This window comes from Heptranchias perlo, chromosome 35, assembly GCF_035084215.1.
Source record: "Heptranchias perlo isolate sHepPer1 chromosome 35, sHepPer1.hap1, whole genome shotgun sequence".
Lineage (NCBI taxonomy): Eukaryota > Metazoa > Chordata > Chondrichthyes > Hexanchiformes > Hexanchidae > Heptranchias > Heptranchias perlo.
In genome coordinates this window covers 22,805,325-22,826,352 of record NC_090359.1, presented here as the reverse complement: position 1 = coordinate 22,826,352, position 21,028 = coordinate 22,805,325, and the positions used below count along the sequence as shown (strand labels likewise).

The 21,028-nt window shown below is 44.3% G+C and overlaps 1 protein-coding gene across 10 annotated transcripts in view; it reads left to right on the top strand.

Moving 5' to 3' along the window:
- LOC137302441 (uncharacterized) overlaps window positions 1-21,028 on the top strand; it is a 59,730-nt gene that overhangs the window by 8,588 nt on the left and 30,114 nt on the right. For 4 of the 10 annotated variants that reach the window (XM_067972109.1, XM_067972110.1, XM_067972104.1 and 1 more), the window contains exons 4-16: window positions 795-881; window positions 1,441-1,500; window positions 2,308-2,416; window positions 3,193-3,314; window positions 4,214-4,337; window positions 5,325-5,461; window positions 6,386-6,500; window positions 8,347-8,474; window positions 9,333-9,435; window positions 14,359-16,200; window positions 18,875-18,987; window positions 19,993-20,119; window positions 20,722-20,845. In XM_067972109.1, coding sequence (XP_067828210.1) covers window positions 795-881; window positions 1,441-1,500; window positions 2,308-2,416; window positions 3,193-3,314; window positions 4,214-4,337; window positions 5,325-5,461; window positions 6,386-6,500; window positions 8,347-8,474; window positions 9,333-9,435; window positions 14,359-16,200; window positions 18,875-18,987; window positions 19,993-20,119; window positions 20,722-20,845 — 3,191 coding nt within the window. The remainder of the gene's footprint in view (window positions 1-794; window positions 882-1,440; window positions 1,501-2,307; window positions 2,417-3,192; window positions 3,315-4,213; window positions 4,338-5,324; window positions 5,462-6,385; window positions 6,501-8,346; window positions 8,475-9,332; window positions 9,436-14,358; window positions 16,201-18,874; window positions 18,988-19,992; window positions 20,120-20,721; window positions 20,846-21,028) is intronic. The other 6 variants (XM_067972108.1, XM_067972107.1, XM_067972105.1 and 3 more) reach the window with 5 other exon arrangements.

The window sequence follows — 21,028 nt, the reverse complement described above, 5'->3', positions numbered from 1 at the left end:
TTTTTTCTCTTGTGTACCAACCATGACACTCGCTCCCTTTTCTTTATAAATTGTAAACAATTTTACAACACCAAGTTATAGTCCAGCAATTTTATTTTAAATTCACAAGCTTTCGGAGATTTCCTCCTTCCTCAGGCAAATGTTTCTTTATAAAAGAAAATTCCACTTTTCTTCCTTTCCTCTCCCCAAATCATTGACTCTTGCTGGGATTCAGCTCTGTGCCAATGGATGTACTCCGGCACCCCACCCAAGTGTCATTCTTCGTGTGTGAGATATGATTGTTAGGAGGCTATTTGACCATGGAAGGCTCCACAGCTCAGCTCGATCCTGGCCTTCACACGTGCGTACGCTCTATCCAGCTGGGATCACTGGATAGCGATCAGGGGAAGAAACCCAGACTGATTTTTCTCTTCCCCCCCCCCCCCCCCCCCACCCCCCCACCCCGCCCAACACCCCCATCCTCATTTCAACGTCCTTACTATTACCCCAGCTGAGATCAGCGAACTCATCACAAACCAGGAACAAAACTCACTACTTAATAAATACTGTGTGCATGCTTTTGTTGCTACACAATGTAAGTTTGTAGAGGCTGAATGATAAGTAGGGCAAGTGATCTGTTCTCGCACACATCCACTCGAAAACCAGTATTGACTGCAGGAAACCTCGCAATGTTTAGTTCATGTAGAAATGTGCGGGTTGTAAAGCCATGCCAGATCAATTGGTCTAATGATGGGTTGAAATATTGTGATGGTTTCCTACTTGTTGAATGACAGACATTTAATCCCAGTAAATAGTTTCTTCTGTGGTTTCAGACTCCCAGCCAACCGTCAAGGGGCTCTAATGGGGTTCTAACAACGACTCCAGTCGTGGAACTTCAAGAGGTATGATTGGGCTGAGGAAGCCTATTGCATTGCTGTAACTTCCATGGAATTCACCAGAGAGACTCCCCCAGTGTCTGAATGGCTAAATTGTGTAAGGGAGCAATACAGAGACCTGAAGATCCCAGGTTTCTCGATCTCTGGTGTGTTCTGAGCTAGCCAATCTCGGCCGGGGTGGCAGTAGTGGGTGGTGGAGGGGAAGGCGGTGGAGGAACTACTGTTGGCTTCAGCACCCTTGGCTTAGGAAGGGGAGAAAACTGCCAGGGTCTCCTGATTGTCATCATTATCCAGTGACACCTTCTGGAAAATGCTTGTGTGGAGTGATGTACTCCATGGTTGAATGACCTGCTGACAATCACTGTCTAGGCACAGGCTGTGAATAGTGGGCAGCTGCTCCAAGTACCGAAGAGTTGTTGGAGCCATACCACAGCTAGAATCGGTGCCTTCGAGAGCAATGGGGAGATAATTCTATTCTATGAAAAGTGGGATGGGGGACAATGTTGTTGCAAGTTCATCACTGAAAGAATTTGTACAAATTCAGCTTGCCTTTGTCATCTTCCAGACTCCCAGAAGACAGCTGCGTCAGAGACTTGTTGAAATTCCACTCCCTGAAAGCAGTCAGGTAATGTTAATGGGGAAACTATACAGGCTCATAGGGTTAACTGAAAATTAGCACGCCAAAGATTCAATTGCCCCATGCTTGTATACTCCATTTTTTTAGGCATACTAGTGGATCTCTTGAAATGTTGCTGATGGTAGGACAGAAAGAAAGAACTTGCATTTATATAGCACCTCGGGGCATCCCAAAGCGTTTCACAGCTAATTAATTACTTTCGAAGTGTAGTCACTGTTGTAGTGTAGGAAATGTGGCAGCCAATTTGCACGCAGCAAGGCTCCGAAATCAGCAATGAGATAAATGACCAGATAATCTGTTTTTTAGTGATGTTGATTAGGGGATAAATGTTGGCAAGGACAACTCCCCTGCTCTTCTTTGAATAGTGCCATGGGATCTTTTCTGTCCACATCTCATCTAGAAGGCATCTCCGACAGTGCAGCACTCCCCCAACACTGCCCCGGAACATCAGCCCAGATTATATCAAGTCTCTAGTGGGTCGTGAACCAGGATAAGAAATAGTGATTAAAATATATAAATTGGAAAATTAAAATTTTATTTTACCTGGGGGGATAAAAAAACACTCTTTTTTCATTGGCTTTATACAGAGGGATTTTTACACTGATCTGGGAATGCTTGATGCCAATATTGGATGCCAGTAGTGAGGAAAAAGTTTCATTCTCCAGCCTCTGACATCCCACACCAGGATGAGCAGAAACGGTCATTAAAATGTATAAATTGGAAAATAAAATTGTGCTTTTTTTTGTTCTTTCTGTTAACTGGAGAAAGTGCAATTTTTTTTAATTGGCTTTTTAGCAGGCAGAGAAGTCAACTTCGGGGAGTCCGCAACTTGAAACACAGAAAAGAGACTGCATTGGTCACTGGTTGAAGAAAGTGAATTATGGTGAAGGACTGCCATGGAAAGGTGGGAGCTCTGCTGGAATTTATGATGGAACAATTGAAGTCTCGATGGCACAAGCATGCGGCCAACAGAAAGCGATGGCTGCTTGGGGGGAATATACTGATGTTGCACTTGGATTATTAAGAAATAAGCACATTCATCAACTCTGGAGAGGTGGGCAGTGTATTAGGTTAGATGTTGGCCCTTCAACGGTACTGAAATCCAGCCCGCCATGACATGGCTCCTCTTCTGTGCTGGCTCTAAGGGTCTTGCATGAAATGCATATGCAGTAGCCCTAATCCAATTCTTAGTGGGCATGAGTCCACAGCACAAAACTGCTTCTAATTCACTGCCACTGGTACTAAATTGGTAATCTCGTTCAAAGGCCACTGGAGGGCTGGTGTAATAAGTGGGAAAATGTCTCAATGGTCCAGTAAGGAGCACTCGAGGTTGGGGCTGAGGCATATTGTTGTGGCAGTGTAAAGGGAGAGCTTAACTGTGCATCTAACCCGTGGTTGACCCAACCTTGGGAGAGATGATGATTACCTGTGATGTATGAAGTGGAGCACTTTATATTTCCCCAGTGGGGAATAGACCTTGTTGAGTATAAAATTCACAAAACAAGTTCTGTTCTCACATCCCCACCCCCACCAAAATACTGGTTGAGATTTGGCGTAAATGACCTTGCCAATATTGCTCTATATTGGGAAATACGGGAGCGTGAATATTTTACATGTTCTTGATTGGGGATTACTCGCCTCTTAAATTGAATTGCTCTACCTTTTTTTAATATCTTGAAGGAAGAAAGGTGGATAGAAAGTCAGAGGGCAAGCAAGATGCAGACATAAAATGCAACGGAAATGAAGAAAACTCGGTGATACAGCACGTTGAAGCACCACGTGCAGAATTGGAAAAGGTGCAGGTAATTCTTCCAAAGCAGTATTCCTCCTCGTGTTCACTAATGGTCCTTTTCGTTTAAGCAAAATGTGCAGTGAATAGGACCAAAAATTGACTTTTATCCTCAAGTGCATGTGTGCAGTGAAGTGCTTTGGAGATGTTAAGGTAGCTGTATAAAAATATTCATCCCATGTAAAATCAGTCGATTCACCTCCACATGTGGCGGCTGATCCTGATCTCAGAAGATAAGAAACTGTGCTTCTGCGTTTAGCCTATGCTGCTAGAAACCTGCACTGCTCATTGAATCGAATGGCTTGGCCCCTGCCTTGGGCACCTGACCAGACACACTGGCCTAGGTTTTACAATCATGGCGCTGACCGTAACCCATTGAAATAAAAGGGCTGCTATTGGTGTTATGTTTGGAAAGCCTAGGCCAAAGTCTTTATTCTGAGGGCTGTTGTATCAGAAAAGTCTGGGTCGTTTTCTGTAAGTGAGCCTGGTTTTTAGCCCGTGCGTACCGTGACAGAGAGGAAGAAGCCAACGTCACGATATATCATGGACACAATGCCTTGTTTTTGTCACAACCTGGTTCTAAGCTGCTCTTAATGCTACTTTGTAACATACACAGGACTGCCCTGTGATGAATGTCCTTAATTCTACTTCATCCATTCATCCTTGCTTGAAGGAAAGCACTCGGATTCGGTATGGCACCCCTCCCCTCCACTTTCCTCCCCCCGCTCAACATGACCACACAGCTACGGTCATGATCTCATTAGGTGGGGAATACCAGTTTGCAAACTCACATCTGACCATCTTATGTTCATGGAATTGGAGCTCGAACGTACAAATATGATATAAATTCATGTCGATACCAGCAAAAGAAAAATTACTGGCGTATCCTGATTTAATTTATCGTTTCTTCAGAAACTCCAAAAGCCTGCTGTAAGGAAATCACTCCGTATTGCCAGCCGGAGATCCATGCTAGAGAAGAATTCCTCAACAGTCAGTGTCAAACTCAACTGTCTTGGAGACAATGGCATTAAATCAGGTAAAGGAATCTGATTGAGGTCACCGAGACCGCCTACTTCCATCTCTGTAACATTGCCCTTCTCCGCTCCCTGCCTCTGCTCATCTGCTAAAACCCTCATCCATGCCTTTGCTACCTCTAGACTCAACTATTCCAATGCTCTCCTGGCAGGCCTCCCATCTTCCACCTTCCATAAACTTGAGCTCATCCAAAACTCGTACCAAGTCCCATTCACCCATCACCTGTGTGCTTGCTGACCCATGGCCTCGACCCTCACTATCTCTAACCTCCTCCAGCCCTACAACCCTCTGAGATTTCTGCACTTCTCCAATTCTGGCCTCTTGCGCATCCCCGATTTTCATCGCTCCACCATTGGCGGCCGTGCCTTCAGCTGCTTAGGCCCCAAGCTCTGGAGTTCCCTCCCTAAACCTCTCCGCACCTCTACCTTTCTCCTTCAAGATGCTCCTTAAAAGCTACTTCTTTGACCAAGCTTTTGGTCACCTGTCCTAATGTCTCCTTAACGTGGCTCGGTGTCAAATTTTGTTTGATAACGCTCCTGTGAAGCGCCTTGGGACGTTTTACTACATTGAAGGTGCCATATAAATGCAAGTTGCTTTCAGCTGAAGAACGTTTTTTTGTTTCTGCTAGTCCTTATGGTGGAAGCAGATTCAATAATAACTTTTAAGAGGGAATTAGATAAATACTTGAAGGAAAAAATTACAGGGCTATGGGGAAAGAGCAGGGGAGTGGAACTAATTTGATTGCTCTACCAAAGAGCTGGCACAGACTTGATGGGCCGAATGGCCACCTTCCATGCTGTATTCTCCTGTGATACTCTTTAAAGGGAGAAAATCTGCATTTACATTTATTCCAATGTTTAATTTTTCAAAACGATTCTGCATCAGGTAAGATATCTTTGTGCTGTACTGTTTCCTTCCTGGCGCTAGCTGTGAGATTATTGCTGACGTTATCTGTGACGGAAACCTTGTCCCTTTTTTAATGTTAAAGGGAAGCACGTGGATGCGAATTGTGAGCCAGCCGTAATTAAGCAGAGTGAAATGCAAACTCCACGGCTGAACAGAAGGGACGAAGAGTTTGAGACAAAGGAGATTAAACAAGAAAATGTGGAAATGGACAGGAAAGAGGTAACAGTACTATGAGTATTTGCCTGGGAGATTGATTATCATTCATCCCTAAGAATGTTTTATTTATTATTCAAGAGAGGAGGTAGAGAGAAAACAGGGAACTACAGGCCACTTAGCCTGACATCAGTCGTCGGGAAAATGCTGTAATCCATTATTAAGGAATCTGTATGACTTGGATGAAGGGACCGAGTGTAATGTATCCAAGTTTGCTGACGATACAAAGCTAGGTGGGAAGGTAAGCTGTGAGGAGGACACAAAGAGTCTGCAAAGGGATATAGACAGGTTAAGTGAGTGGGCAAGAAGGTAGCAGATGGAGTATAATGTGGGGAAATGTGAGGTTATTCACTTTGGTAGGAAAAATAGAAAAACAGAATATTTTTTAAATGGTGAGAAACCATTAAATGTTGGTGTTCAGAGAGTCTTGGGTGTCCTGGTAAAAGAAACACAAAACGTTAGCATGCAGGTACAGCAGGCAATTAGGAAAGCAAATGGCATGTTGGCCTTTATTGCAAGGGGGTTGGAGTACAAGAGTAAGGAAGTCTTACTGCAATTGTACAGGGCTTTGGTGAGACCTCACCTGGAGTACTGTGTACAGTTTTGGTCTCCTTATCTAAGGAAGGATATACTCGCCTTATAGGCGGTGCAACGAAGGTTCACTATATTCATTTCTACCCTGTTTCTATTTATTTCCCTCCATTTCCATAGTAAAGCGCCCAGGGTTCTGCTTGTTTCCCCAATGCAGCATTCCCGAGGTTGGAAGGTTCACTGCAGGGATTTGACACCTTGGCATATCCAATTTATTTCAGTCCCTAGTCAGCGTACTGGACCATTGTGCACGATTTGTAGGTGATCTAGTACATTTGTAATAACAGACAGTGCTGAACTGTTTTGATGTGATTTATAGTCATACATTTGTCCCTTTAGGATATTGTTTTGGGGGAATCGGCTTGCGTCACTGCCGGCAGCTCTGTGCCTGAGCAAGGGTCTTTGTCAGTGAAAGGCATGTGTAGAAGTCTGACGCAAAGTGGCAGTATCTCAGGTAAAGCAGTCAACGCTGTCACTAGGATTCTAGTGAAGCATAACAATGGGCACGTGAAATGTTCATAACGGTGTCTATTTGATAAATACCAATTATAGATTGCGCAGATTCACCAGAATGATACCTGGGCTAAAGGGGTTAAATTATGAGGACAGGTTGCACAGACTAGGCTTGTATTCCCTTGAGTATAGAAGATTAAAGGGCGATCCCGTTGAGGTGTTGAAGATGAATAAAGGAGTTGATAGGGTAGATAGAGAGAAACTATTTCCTCTGGTGGGGAATAGCCTTAAAATTAGAGCTGGGTTGTTCAGCAGTGATGTCAGCAAGCACTTCTTCGGATAAAGGGTAGTGGAAATCTGGAACACCCTTCCTTCGCCCCCCCGCCCCCCAAAAAAATTAAGGCTGGGGGTCAGTTTAAAAAATGTCTAAACTGAGGTTGCTAGATTTTTGTTAGGTAAGGGTATTAAGGGTTACGGAACCAAGGCAGGTAGATGGAGTTAACATAAAGAAGAGCCATGATCTAATTGAATAGCGGAACAGCCTCGAGGGGCTGAATGGCCTACTCCTGTTCCTACATTCCTAGATTTTGTTGATCCAAACTTGAATTGTATCTGGAGTGTTTTGAGTTTTATAATATTGGATAAAGTCCTGATGGTGGAAGAAATTTGAGGTCTGGCTTAAGAATAAGTTATGCATTGGCTTTAATGCAACTTCCTATAACGTGTTGATACCAATACACCCAATAGGCCAAGTGATAATTCTAAGAACCTTTAATGGTCTGTGGCCCACCTGTGAAGGAACCGACGGGAGGAGAATCTATTAAAGGAAAGTACTTGTGGTGGGCGTTAAAAGTAGAGGCGGCATGAGGGAGGAGGGCCTTCTGTTATCTACAAATCAGGCAGCCTTCTCTCTTTCCTCAACCCCACCGTCCCCAAAAGAAAGTCTTAATGGTCCAGTGAAAACCAATTGCGATCAATAAGTCTGATTGAAAATCGAGGCCGGACTTTTGCCCTGGTCCTGACCCTGCAGGTCTGGTGCTCTACCACCGAACCCATGTACCCTAAACAAACAGGGAAAGTGCTGGAAATACATGAGGTTAATCTGAATGAGAAAGACAGATGAACATTTTGCATGGAATTCATTGACTGAACTGGTATAGTCAGGGAGAAAGTCTCTTATGTAGGATATGGGCCAGGTATCTTCAGTTAGATGGTTATTTACACAGAATTTCATCGCCCCACATTGGCAGCCGTGCCTTCAGCTCATAGGCCTTAAGCTCTGGAATTCCCTCCCTAAACCTCTCCGCTTCTCTACTCTTTCTCCTCCTTTAAGACGTTCCTTTAAAACCAACCTCTTTGACCAAGCTTTTGGTCACCTCTCCTAATATCTCCTTATTTGGCTTGGTGTCAAATTTTGTTTGATAATGCTCCTATGAAGCACCGTGGGACATTTTACTCCATTAAAAGTGCTATATAAATTCACGTGGTTGTTGTACTGAGGCCAACCTCTGTCCGTAAGGTTAAACTTTCCACTTTTGGGTATCTTGGCGCTACGCAGAACGAGACAGAAAGAATGGGAAACAGGCAGAGGGGGACAAGTTGAAGAAGGGGGGAGCAAGCAGAGAGACTGTTCCGTGAAGAGGGAGGCAAACAAAATTTATTTCATTTTTAGTGCGCAACACCACAAGGGATCAACATTTTTTATATGTATATATTATAAAAAAATAGATGATATTTCATGAGTTACCTTTCTGTGCAATGATTCAGCCGTGGATAAAATAAAGGCATTCTACTTACCCAGTGCAAGTATTTCTACTGAGGCATTTTCCTTTTTTATATCACAAAAGAGGATGTTGTAGGTGCAGAGCCTAAGCCCAACCTCGCAGATAAGGAAGTGCAGACGGAGCTTTGGAAACTCTTTGTAGGAACTGAGAAAGAATTGAAGACTGAAGACACAGAATTGGAAGAGAGGACGGTAATGTTACCCCAACATCAGGCCCTTCAATAAAAGCATCAGTGGTATATTACTGGTCCCATAGAAGGGAGTGAGAACAAAGCAAAATACGTTTGCTGCTTTTCACTCCAAGGGTAACCGAGTTGTGAGAAGTTGCCAGGGGCGGCCGTTGAAGTAGACAGTATACATGGGTCGCAGAGACAATTAGAAAGGGGTTGAGAGATGTGCTAAGAAGGTGGGTGGCTGGGACTGACCTAAGAGCGAGAAGTGGGGGTGGGTTGCTGGATCTAATGGTCTTTTCCTGCTCTGCAATGTAGCCTGAGAAGTACACGAGAACGATAGTCAGATGGCTATCCTGCTCATTTTATTTCCCTTCCCTTTGTTGGTGGAGTAGCACCGTGGCTAGCTGGTCAAGGCAGAGAAACTAGTCATGGAAAAACTTGTTTTTCTCAAAAACGATCATGTTAATAGAATATGATTAATACTCAGCAGGGATACATTGATTTTTATTTTTCCCCCCTTCATTCTCACCTCCCATCCCCTTCATCCCCAAGTAGGCTCCTTGCAGGTGGTGTTTCCCCCACCCCGCCCTCCTCCCAGGAACCTGACCCAAGGGAGCAAGTGTCAGTAGCTGAGGACAATTGTGCCCTCACACAAAGCCCATCCATTCATACAAGTCACTGGATGCTGATCATGAGCAGGTAATTCTCTTCCCTCCTTCCCCCTGTTACTAAGGTCAGCCACCTCCCTGTTGGGCATCAAGCCAGGGACCTTGCAGTCTGTATGTTACTGTGCAGTGCCTTTACACAATGAGCCATCAGAGTAGCTGGTATTTTAAAATAATTTCGAATGAGTTGTTATGTCTGTGTTCCTCTTTAGTTTGTGCAAGACACTTCACCAAAGAAGCGGGGAGTTGCTGTTAAAAAGACACCTCCATTGAAACAAGGACGCTGGAATCTCAGGAGGAGAACCGTCAAATTGGGTAAAGGAAGTTGAGGTGCTTTATGCCAGAACTGTGCAAACAGGAAACAAACTACCTCCTGTTTTGGCAGTTCACGCAACTACTCTCCGTTGTAAAAGCTAGCGTATATAAGTTGTACTTTTCTGCATTTCCTTTTCCATTCTCCCAACCCTAGCCCAGCCATGTTTCTTTTGCCTGGTCTCTTGCTGTGCTGTACATTTTCTGTGGAGAGCACTGCGGTTGGGTGACCTATTTACAGGCCTCTGGCAGTACTGCTCTTGTGTCGGTGTCTAAAATGGCTGCCATGTTTGCCAACAGTGTCTGCGTGGCTCAGTAGATAGCACTCTCGCCTCTGAGTCAGACGGTCGTGTGTTAAAGCCCCATTCCGAAGACTTAAGCACAAAATCTAGGCTGACATTTGCAGGGCAGCACTGAGGGAATGCTCCAGTGTCGGATGAGACGTTAAACCGAGGCCACGTCTGCCCCCTCAGGTGGACGTAAAAGATTCCATGGCACTATTCGAAGAAGAACGGGGAAGTTTTTCCTGGCCAATATTTATCCCTCAACCAACATCACAAACTGATTATCTAGTCATTACCTCATTGCTGTTTGTAGGACCTTGCTGTGCGAAAATTGACTGCTGCATTTCCTACATTACAACAGTGGTAATGTAGGGGCTGGGATCAAACAGGAAATTAGAGATGCATGTAACAAGGGTGCTACAGTAATCATGGGTGACTTTAATCTACATATAGACTGGCCAACCCAAATTAGCAATAATACTGTGGAGGATGAATTCTTGGTGTGTGTATGAGATGGTTTTTTAGACCAGTACGTTGAGGAGCCAACTAGGGAACAGGCTATCCTAGATTGGGTATTGTGCAATGAGAAGGGGTTAATTAATAATCTTGTTGTGCGTGGTCCTTTAGGGAAGAGTGACCATAACATGATAGAATTCTTCATTAAGATGGAAAGTGAAGTATTCCAATCCGAAACTAGGGTCCTAAATCTAAACAAAGGAAACCACGACGGTATGAGAAGTGAGTTGGCTATGATAGATTGGGAAGCTTCATTAAAAGGCATGATGGTGAATAGGCAATGGTTAACATTTAAGGAACGAATGCATGATTTGCAACAGTTATATATTCCTTTCTGGTGCAAAAACACAAAAGGAAAAGCGGCCCAACCATGGCTAACAAAAGAAATTAAGGATAGTATTAGATCCAAAGAGGAGTCATATAAAGTTGCCAGAAAAAGTAGTAAGGGAGTACTAAGGATTGGGAGTAGTTTAGAATTCAGCAAAAAAGGACGAAGAGATTGATTAAGAAGGGAAAAATAGAGTATGAGAGTAAACTTGCAAGGAACATAAAAGTGGACTGTAAAAGCTTCTACAAGTATGTGAAAAGAGAAAGATTAATGAAGACAAATGTAGGTCCCTTACAGTCAGAAACGGGAGAATTTATAATGGGGAACAGGAAATGGCAGAGCAATTAAACAAATACTTTAGTTCTGTCTTCACAGAAGAGGGCACAAATAACTTCCCAGAAATGCTAGAGAACCAAGGGTCTAGTGAGAAGGAGGAATGAAAGGAAATAAGTATTAGTTTAAAAAAAAGTGCTGGAGAAATTAATGGGACTGAAAGCCAATAAATCCCCAGGGCCTGATAGTCTGCATCCCAGAGTACTAAAAGAGGTAGCCATGGAAATAGTGGATGCATTGGAACAGATGGAATAGATTATGGAACAGTTCCTGCAGATTGGAGGCTGGCAAATGTAACTCCACTATTTAAAAAAGGAGGGAGAGCGAAAACAGGGAACTACAGACCGGTTAGCCTAACATCAGTAGTAGGGAAATGCTAGAGTCTATTATAAAGGATGTGATAACAGGACACTTGGAAAATATCAATGGGATTAGACAAAGTCAGCATGGATTTATGAAAGGGAAATCGTGTTTGACAAACCTACTGGAGTTTTTTGAGGATGTAACTGGTAGAATAGATAAGGGAGAACCAGTGGATGTGGTTTATTTGGATTTTCAGAAGGCCTTTGATAAAGTCCCACATAAGAGGTTAGTGTGCAAAGTTAAAGCACGTGGGATTGGCGATAATATACTGGCATGGATTGAAAATTGGTTAACAGATAGGAAACAGAGAGTAGAAATAAATGGGGTTTTTTCTGGGTGGCAGGCAGTGACTAGTTGGGTATCGCAGGGATCTGTGCTTGGACCCCAGCTATTCACAATATATATCAATGATTTGGATGAGGGAACCAAATTTAATATTTCCAAGTTTGCTGACAACACAAAACTAGGTGGGATCGTGAGCTGTGAGGAGGATGCAAAGAGGCTTCAAGGCGATTTAGACAAGTTGAGTGAGTGGGCAAATACATGGCAGATGCAGTATAATGTGGAAGGAAAAACAGAAAGGCAGAGTATTATTTAAATGGTGATAGATTGGGAAATGTTGATTTACAAAGGGACCTGGGTATCCTTGTACACCAGTCACTAAAAGCAAACATGCAGGTGCAGCAAGCAGTTAGGAAGGAAATGGTATGTTGGCCTTCATTGCAAGAGGATTTGAGTACAGGAGCAAGGATGTCTTACTGCAGTTATACAGGGCCTTGGTGAGACCACACCTGGAGTATTATGTGCAGTTTTGGACTCCTTACCTAAGAAAGGATATACTTGCCATAGAAGGAGTGCAGCGAAGGTTCACCAGACTGATTCCTGGGATGGCAGGACTGTCGTATGAGGAGAGATTGGGTTGACTCGGCCTGTATTCACTCGAGTTTAAAAGAATGAGAGGGGATCTCATTGAAACATATAAAATTCTGACAGGGCGAGACAGGTTGGATGCAGGGAGGATGTTTCCCCTGGCTGGGGGGTCCACAATGAGGGGTCACAGTCTCAGGATACGGGGTAGGACATTTAAGACTGAGAGGAGGAGAAATTTCTTCACTCAGAGGGTGGTGAACCTGTGGAATTCTCTACCACAGAAGGCTGTGGAGGCCAAGTCACTGAATATATTTAAGAAGGAGCGAGATAGATTCCTAGACACAAAAGGCATCAAGGGGTATGGGGAGAGAGCGGGAATATGGTATTGAGATAGAGGATCAGCCATGATCATATTGAATGGCAGAGCAGGCTCGAAGGGCTGAATGGTCTACTCCTGCTCCTATTTTCTATGTTTCTATGACTACACTTCAGCAGTACTTAATTGGCTGTAAAACGTTTTAAGTCGCCCTGAGGTCGTGAAATGTACTATATAAATGCAAGTCTTTTTAAGCACTGGATGAATGAGAGCTACAGGGCGACATCTCTCATTTTCCCCCCCACCACCACCCCATACGTGAAGTTGTCTGGCCTCTGCTCAGCTCTTCCCTCTTATAATATGAATTGGTAGTGGGATTCAGCATTTGTTTATTGAGGTGGCATTTCAAGAAACCAAATTGGACACTTAGTTATGGGGCCAAATCCCCAGAGTTAATGCTGAAACTATATAGTGCCCATGTACAGGCCACACCTAAATTATGGTTTCCAGGTGTACATAACAGTGGCCATTCAGGCCTTAGTGGCAGTGCAGAGGCCAATCGCCATTATAAGATGGAAGAGCTGTGAGGAATGAGTTGATAATGTAGGACTCTTTGTCCTCAAAGAGGCATCCCAGAAGGAATCATTGACGTTTGTAAGATACTTAACAGGACAGAGAAAGTGAACCTAATACAATGATTTCAGACACGCCGGGGCAGCAAGACCAAAAGGAGAACAACAATTGTTTTTGTTCAGGGTGCCAAAACAATTTTTCTGTGTTTTAGGTCTACTGTTACAGGCTTTTATTTTTCTTCATTTTCTTTCTCTGTATCAGATGCTTTAACCCCCAGCAAAGGTGACCTGCCCCAAGCTATCAGCCAGTGCCAGTCTGAGAGAATTTGCTGAGTGGGTTAATGCACTTCCCCCAACTCCCCGACATGTGGTACTCAGCCACACGCTCCAGGTAGGTTTCAGGTTCAGTACTCGATTGGTGCTGCAAGCTACTCTTAGCCAGGATGATAGTGGAGGTGCTACAATTAGCCACACAATCCCCTGAGCTGGGGAGAGGAGAAAGTGGGCATTCCTGCTGGGATGTGCATTGGCATTGAGTGAGAGCCGGAGCAAGCTCAGCTGTGGTGCCCCCATGGTAGAATAGTCAGGCACCACTCACTGTCACGGCTCACGCATGAAGAAAAGACACTTGGGTGAGGCTCCAGAAGGCGCCCTGCATTGAGGTACTTTTTCTGTGCCCAAGTTATCGGGGGTTGGGGGGTGGTAAGAAGTGGACCCCAGTATCAGTCTGTGCCTTCTAGCAGAAGGGGAATAACAAGAGGAAAGTACAAGGTGCAGTGCCTGACATCAATTTTTAATTGCCAGGCTCTTTCGCAAAACTACTATTTAAATGCCAACCACAATACGCTCGGCCTCAAAGGCTCGACAGGAGTTGAAACAAAAGTTTAACAGCGCGCTTTTGCTGGATATTAAAAAAAAAACTTTTTGTTTGGACAAATGTTGGCTGCCAAAAGGCTTGATGAAATGTGACAGGCGGCAGCGTTGCATGCAACACGAGATCAACCAAGTCTTAGTGTTGCAAGGTTTTTTTTTGCTGATTGGCCCAAAAACTGGGTGCGACCGGGTCTTTGTAATCGGTTGCTGAGCCTCGAGGGCTGTGCAAGAGCATTTGGTCAGAAAGATTGGAAAAGAATGTGATGTGATGAGGAAACTAGTTGGTTGAGAAGGATTGAGCTTTGAGGTACTTTTCTGTGCCCAAGTTATCGAAAAATAAAGACTTTCAGAGCATGGATAAGACTGCAGCAGAAAGCCAAGATTTTCCAATAGGTTCTGCATCTGAAGATGCAACAAGTAAAATAAGAATTGGAATTCTATGTAATAACTGGAGGTTTGCTTGCGAAACAGGGTCTGCAAAACGGGAAGAGAAGGCGGAGGGAATGGATACTGAACGCTCTGAGGAGACGTTGCCTGAGGCTGAAAGCCACGAGGACAAAACGGATGTTCAGTGTTCTGAGAGTCTGCCTCCCGGGACTGAGAATGGTGAGATTTTCAGTGATTTTAAAAAGGAGACGGTGAATGGAGAGGAGAACCCAGTTTCACGTACTGATGTTGCTGTTAGCAAAAGGGAAAACTCTGAATTGTTCAGTGAAACCTTTAGTGAAACAACAAGAATGTTAGTTGGCCCAGAAAATGAAGAGTGCATGGTAGAAAGTGCACAGTATGCTGGAGAAATTGGGACAGTCTTTCCTGACATGGCACCTGTGGCCAAACCAGACAATTCCATTCCTTTAGCAAACAAAAGGCACCTTGAAAATGCTTCACCAAGCAAATTGGTAAATGAAAATGTACCGGCTGTACAGACAAACCTTCCTGGGTTTCACATCTCGGAGACTGAAACTGAAGGGACAAACCTTCCTGGGTCATCCACCTCGGAGACTGAAGCTGGAGGGACAAACCTTCCTGGGTCACTCACCTCGGAGACTGAAGCTGGAGGGACAAACCTTCCTGGGTCACCCACCTCGGAGACTGAAGCTGGAGGGACAAACCTTCGTGGGTCACCCATCTCAGAGACTGAAGCTGGAGGGACAAACCTTCCTGGGTCACCCATCTCGGAAGCTGGAGGGACAAACCTTCCTGGGTCACCCATCTCGGAGACTGAAGCTGGAGGGACAAACCTTCCTGGGTCACCCATCTTGGAGACTGAAGCTGGAGGGACAAACCTTCCTGGGTCACCCATCTCGGAGACTGAAGCTGAAGGGACAAACCTTCCTGGGTCATCCATCTCGGAGACTGAATGTAATCCGTTTGTGAAGTTACAACTGCGACATGAACAAAGAATAACAAATACAGAAGATCCTGGTATGTTCCTACGGGAAGCTGACTATCAAAGCATGGGGACTTCAGTGGCTTCCGATGTACAACATTTAGAAGGGGAGGGAGGGTTGCTGCTTTTACCTCTGGGTGAGCTGGATGTTCATGAATTGAAGAATATAGAAGCTGATTTTAAACCCTTGGAGAAACACTCCCTTGCTACGGAAACGACTGGCGCTTTGAATATCTGTGACGGCTCGGTGGCCCTTCAACCAGCAGAATGTGTGGAAGGACAGATGAGCGGTTCAGTTAAGTGCTCGGTCGCCATGCTCGCCCCCGAAGAGGCGAATAACTCCAGGTTAACAATAGAAAACCCTTCCTCGCCGACACACGGCAAAGCTAACATTTCAGACATTGTTGCTGTTACTGGGACAACCAGGGAACTTCCAATGGATTTGGCATCCAAAGTTCAAGCAGAAAACCACGATAAACATGCTGTGTTGAAGTTGCAGAATGCACGGGGAGTGCAAGCCTGCATTCCAGCGGAAGAGCAGATAATCCACGCCGATAAAGATGGTGAACCTGCCACGTTTGCAGGCTCAGAAAACCAAGAGGCGCCAACGGACTCTGTGACCCGAAAACGATTGAGGCGCAGAAGAATTAGAAGGAGAAGGAGGCAGTCCTGCTCCAATTTACAGGCAGGCTGTGGATCGGGGAGTACTGATGTCTCAGCCGATGTTACGATATCAGCAAGCGGTCATCAGGCTCAAGAGATCGCTGTCCCGGTGTCGCATATTGATGCAGCGCAGTTTTCTGCTGGCTATGGAGTAAAGGAGTGGAGGAGTGAAGGGTCACATGTTGGTAGAGTAGACATTACCAAATCGGAAAGAATGAAGATGACACTGGGCTGGGATCAAGCCAAAGAATGTACTGAAAGTAAGGATGTTTTAGCACTTAGAATCAGTTTTGAATTTGGCATCCAGAAAGTTTTATTGAATCGTAAAAGCATTTGATCTTGACACCTATATAATATATGTCCAATCACATACACCTGACACTTTGGGAGATGGGGAAAGTTTCGGATAACTCTGAATCACTGTATATTTTTAAATGTTACGAGTGATCTCCTCTGGCATTGCTCACTAAGTTGATGAGTATGCTGTTTTATAAGGACAGGAGCGTTAGACCACAATGCACAGCATATTATTCTGCTGCTGAGGTAGAAATGTATTTAACTTTGCCTGCCCATTTTAAGGCAACTGGATCAAATTGTCGTAAATAGGCACGTCCTAAGGTCCACTGGGAGTGATTGTTTCTTTGTATATTGGCCGCTGCATGTAAATCCCCAGCTGCTTGCCGAGGCCAGAAGAACCAGCAGGAACTGACTGGCTTTCTTGCCCTTTTTTTATATATCTCTGATATTGTGGTGTGTTTGTACTCCTGCGCACACTTTGGGGACACTTGCCAAGCTGTGCCTAAGCTCTCTCTGTGTTTAAGTATTTGGAGTATGTCCCTACACAGAGAGGGTGTGCACTCCGTGTTAGGCAATCAAATTCTACCCATGTGGATTTCCTAGTAGCTTGGCCAGGAGACTTTTAGGAACACAGGCACAGGAGGAGGCCATTCAGCCCCTCGAGCCTGTTCCGCCAGTCAGTTAGATTATGGCTGATCTGTGTCTTAACTCCATCCCTGCCTTGATTCCATATCCCTTAAAACTCTTGCCTAACAAAAACAAAGACTCTTGTTGATGGGTTTCCAAATATCCTTCGTGCCAAAAAGAAATATGGTGGAAATGTGCCAGACGGAAGGTCTTTTTTGTTGTGTAACATGGAACCATGTGGGAAAACTTGACTGCAATAATGGAAGGTTCCAACCCTGATAAAGATCCCAATGCGAAGCCCATGAATTCGCTTTTATGTTCAAAAACAGTCTTTGAACGATATTTGTGAAGCTGGAGAAAATATTTTTTCTTTGATTTTAAAAGATGTTCCAGTATATCTTGGCTCTGAATAAATACATCCCAAACCAAACAGGGAATTCCCAATGTACCAAATCCCTTTCCAATTTCACTCATTGTGTAGAATTCCCCTGGGCTCAATCCTTTCTCATCACTCCTGTTTTAGGGCTCAATCCTTTCTCATCACTCCCAATGGAGCAAACCCTGTCCCATCACTCCCATTGTATAGAATCACAATAGAAGCAACTATGACCATCACTCCCATTGTACAGAATGACAATGGACCCAATTCTTTCTCATGGGTCCCACAAGGCTCAGTACTAGGTCCCTTGCGTTTTGTGGTATATATTAATGATTTGGACTTGAAAGTGGGGGGCTTGATCAAGAAGTTTGCAGATGATACAAAAATTGGCCATGTGGTTGATAGTGAGGAGGAAAGCTGTGGACTGCAGGAAGATATCAATGGACTGGTCAGGTGGGCAGAAAAGTGGCAATTGAAATTCAATCCAGAGAAGTGTGAGGTATTGCATTTGGGGAGGGCAAACAAGGCAGGGGAGTACACAATAAATGGGAGGAACAAAGAGACCTTGGAGTGCATGTCCACAGATCCCTGAAGGTGGCAGGACAGGTAGATAAGATGGTTAAAAAGGCAAAAGGGATACTTTTCCTTTATTAGCCGAGGCATAGAATATGAAAGCAGGGAGGTTATGCTAGAACTGTATAAAACATTGGTTAGGCCACAGCTAGAGTACTGCGTACAGTTCTGGTCGTCACATTACAGGAAAGATGTGATTGTACTAGAGAGGGTACAGAGGAGATTTACAAGGATGTTGCCAGGGCTGGAGAATTTTAGCTATGAGAAAGGATTGGATAGGCTGGGGTTGTTTTCATTGGAACAAAGGAGGCTAAGGGGAGATTTAATTGAGGTGTATAAAATTATGACTGGACTAGATAGGTTCTCCCTATCCACTCTATTTCCTTTAGCAGAGGGGTCAGTGACCATTGGGCATAGATTTAAAGTAATTGGTAGAAGGATTAGATGGGAGCTGAAGAGAAATTTTTTCACCCAGAGGGTGGTAGAACAGAAACCCTCAACTCATTTAAGAAGTACTTGGCTGTGCACTTGAAGTGCTGCAACCTACAGGACTATGGACCAAGTGCTGGAAAGTGGGATTAAGCTGGATACCTTTTTTTCGGCTGACGTGGACACGATGGGCTGAATGGCCTCTTTCTGTGCCGTAACTTTCTATGATTCATCTCCTCTACTGTACGGAATCCTAATAGACTCGGTCCTTTCCCATTCTACAGAATATCAATGGATCCAATTCATTCCAATTCACTGCAATTGTACAGAATCCCAGTGTTTCTAATCCAGTCCCGTCATTCCAGATGAACCAAGGTCACTCCCACTGTAAAATGGATAAAACCACTTCCACAAAACTCTTCATAAGTGTAAAATATTTCCAAATGAACTAATTTTAACTTTTGCAATTTATGTATGCCTCTCCTATTTGCAGTCTGTCTGACACCAGTTTATTGTGCAGTATACCATTAAAGAAGAATGTTTGTTTAGTGAATCATTCAGAGTAGTGAGATTAGCACGCTGTTGATGTTTGGCAAGTTAATTTTAGTTTTTCATATTTTCATATCTAGTAGCTGTGGAGTCAGAGCCAGACATTAAGGAGGAGGACAATGCGGAACCTCTGAAAGTGAGTGAAAAAAGGACAAGTGCAAAGAAGATGAAGAAAAAGCAGGAAATAGAAAAGGTAAAAGGCATGTAACGCTAGGGAGTATTTTAATAATAAATGACAGTACTAGTACTGTTCTGATTTAAAATGCTCATTCCTAGGTGCTTTAAAGGTATTGGAGAACAATTTTTTTTTCTCTCGAGTTTTGTCCCTCCTCTCCTGACTCCCTCCCTAGGGTATAGTTCCATAGGTGTCAGTGGCCTCATTAGCAGGCCAGAGATGGAGGGCATCATCCCAACAGTGTGGGACCCATGAAATTGTGAGTCTCTGCCGCTGTTGATGGCCTGAGACCTGTACATTTGCAGTCAGCTCACCCGAATGGTCATTATTCATGTGTGAACCTTGATGGCGAATGTTGGCAGATTGTCACTGGATAGTGATCAGGAACAGGAACCTAGGCTGTTTGCCCCCGTACCTCTCGTCCCCAGCCAAGGGTGCAGCGAACACCTGTAGCAGCTCTACAGCTGAGACCAGTGAGGAGCATTTTATTTGTAGTTTGTCTTCCCCATCCAGTTTTGAAGCTATTATTCATCTTTTTCCCCCTCCCTGTCATAACCATTCCGAATGGAGAGGGAGGAAGGACTCTGTTCAGAGGTGAGGGAGGAGGATGACTGTCTAATTTAAAAATAAAATCTGCCACCAGGATGGCTGGATCTCAACATACTGCACCTTAAGTTTCTTTCACTTGAGACAAATGCCACTGACTGCTAATATGCTGGTCTCAGGCCATCGATGGCAGCGGAGACCCATTTTCTCATGGGTCCCACAGTCTTCTGTTGGGATGTTGCCCACCACCACTGGCCTGCTAATCAAAGGGCACTGATACCTATGGAACTGTACCCAAGGGAGGGAATCAGGAGAGGAGAGTTTTCTGCCGAAACTTCCCCTCATTCTTTCCCTCCTTTCTCCCCTTTTTACCCCCCCCCCCCACCACATGTGCCCCGTAACAGTATCAAACTATTTAGAGTACTGTCTTGTTTAAAATAAGGTGGCATTGGTTTTCACGCTGATCTTAACTTCAAGGCAGGAGTAGAAGAAGCTGACAAGAAAATCAAAAGGGTAAATGACCAGACTAAAGCGATTGCAGCAAAACTGGACCAGAAAGCAGAGGAGCAGAATATGGAGAAAAGTGAAGAGACAGCCAAATCAGGTAACCGAGTGAAAACATAGCCCCCAAGATGGGCTCTTCAAACCTCAGAGGGTCCTCAGGGCCGTCTGAATTCTATCCGTGCGTTGCGACTTTATTTGTTGTTTGTTGACTCATCGCTTCTGCTTCCGCGTGCTCGTAATAATTGCTTTCCGCAAAGATACCACTGCTTTCCTTGGGATAGTGGATACTGTCTTTCGGAAGAGAGGGCAGGGGATTCCTGGGCAGTGTTAATAATTGCTGTGGATCCCCCACTTAGAACAGCTTATAAAACACGGCTCTGAAAGCAAATGGTTCCACTGACCTGTCCAGAGACATCTACCAATTACACGTGAATTTGGGATGTTCAATGGTAAGCTGTTTGAACATGCAATTTAATCTTGGAGAGCAGGGCAAGAGACCTGATAACTCGTAGTTTACATAGAATCATCGTTCCTGTTCACAAATGAGATAAGTTCTCTCTTCAACCATGTACCATTCTTTACGTATGTCCCCGTAACGTAAGTATGATGTAACCCGTGAAGAAAATGTTATTTAATTCTCAGGCTTATCTAACAGATGTATCGACTGAGCGTGTGCTTTTTTTTCTCTCTTCCCTCAAACAGCACTTCAGCTGATTGTGAGTAACCTGGATTCTTCAAAGACCTTTGGCGAGCTGCAGATCGCTGTCATCAACTTCTTTATGGAGAGAAAGCTGTCGGTCACTGCCATCAGCATCAAGAAATCCAGGTAGAGTGGTGCACACGATGGTTATTTGAACAGGGGTCTGCTAATGTGTCTGTTTCCACTATTTTTTTTTCATTCCCTGTACCTTTTAATAAAAGAGACTTGCATTTATATTAGCGTCTTTCACGACTTCAGGATGTCCCAAAGCGCTTTACAGCTAATGAAGTACTTTTGAAGTGTAGTCAC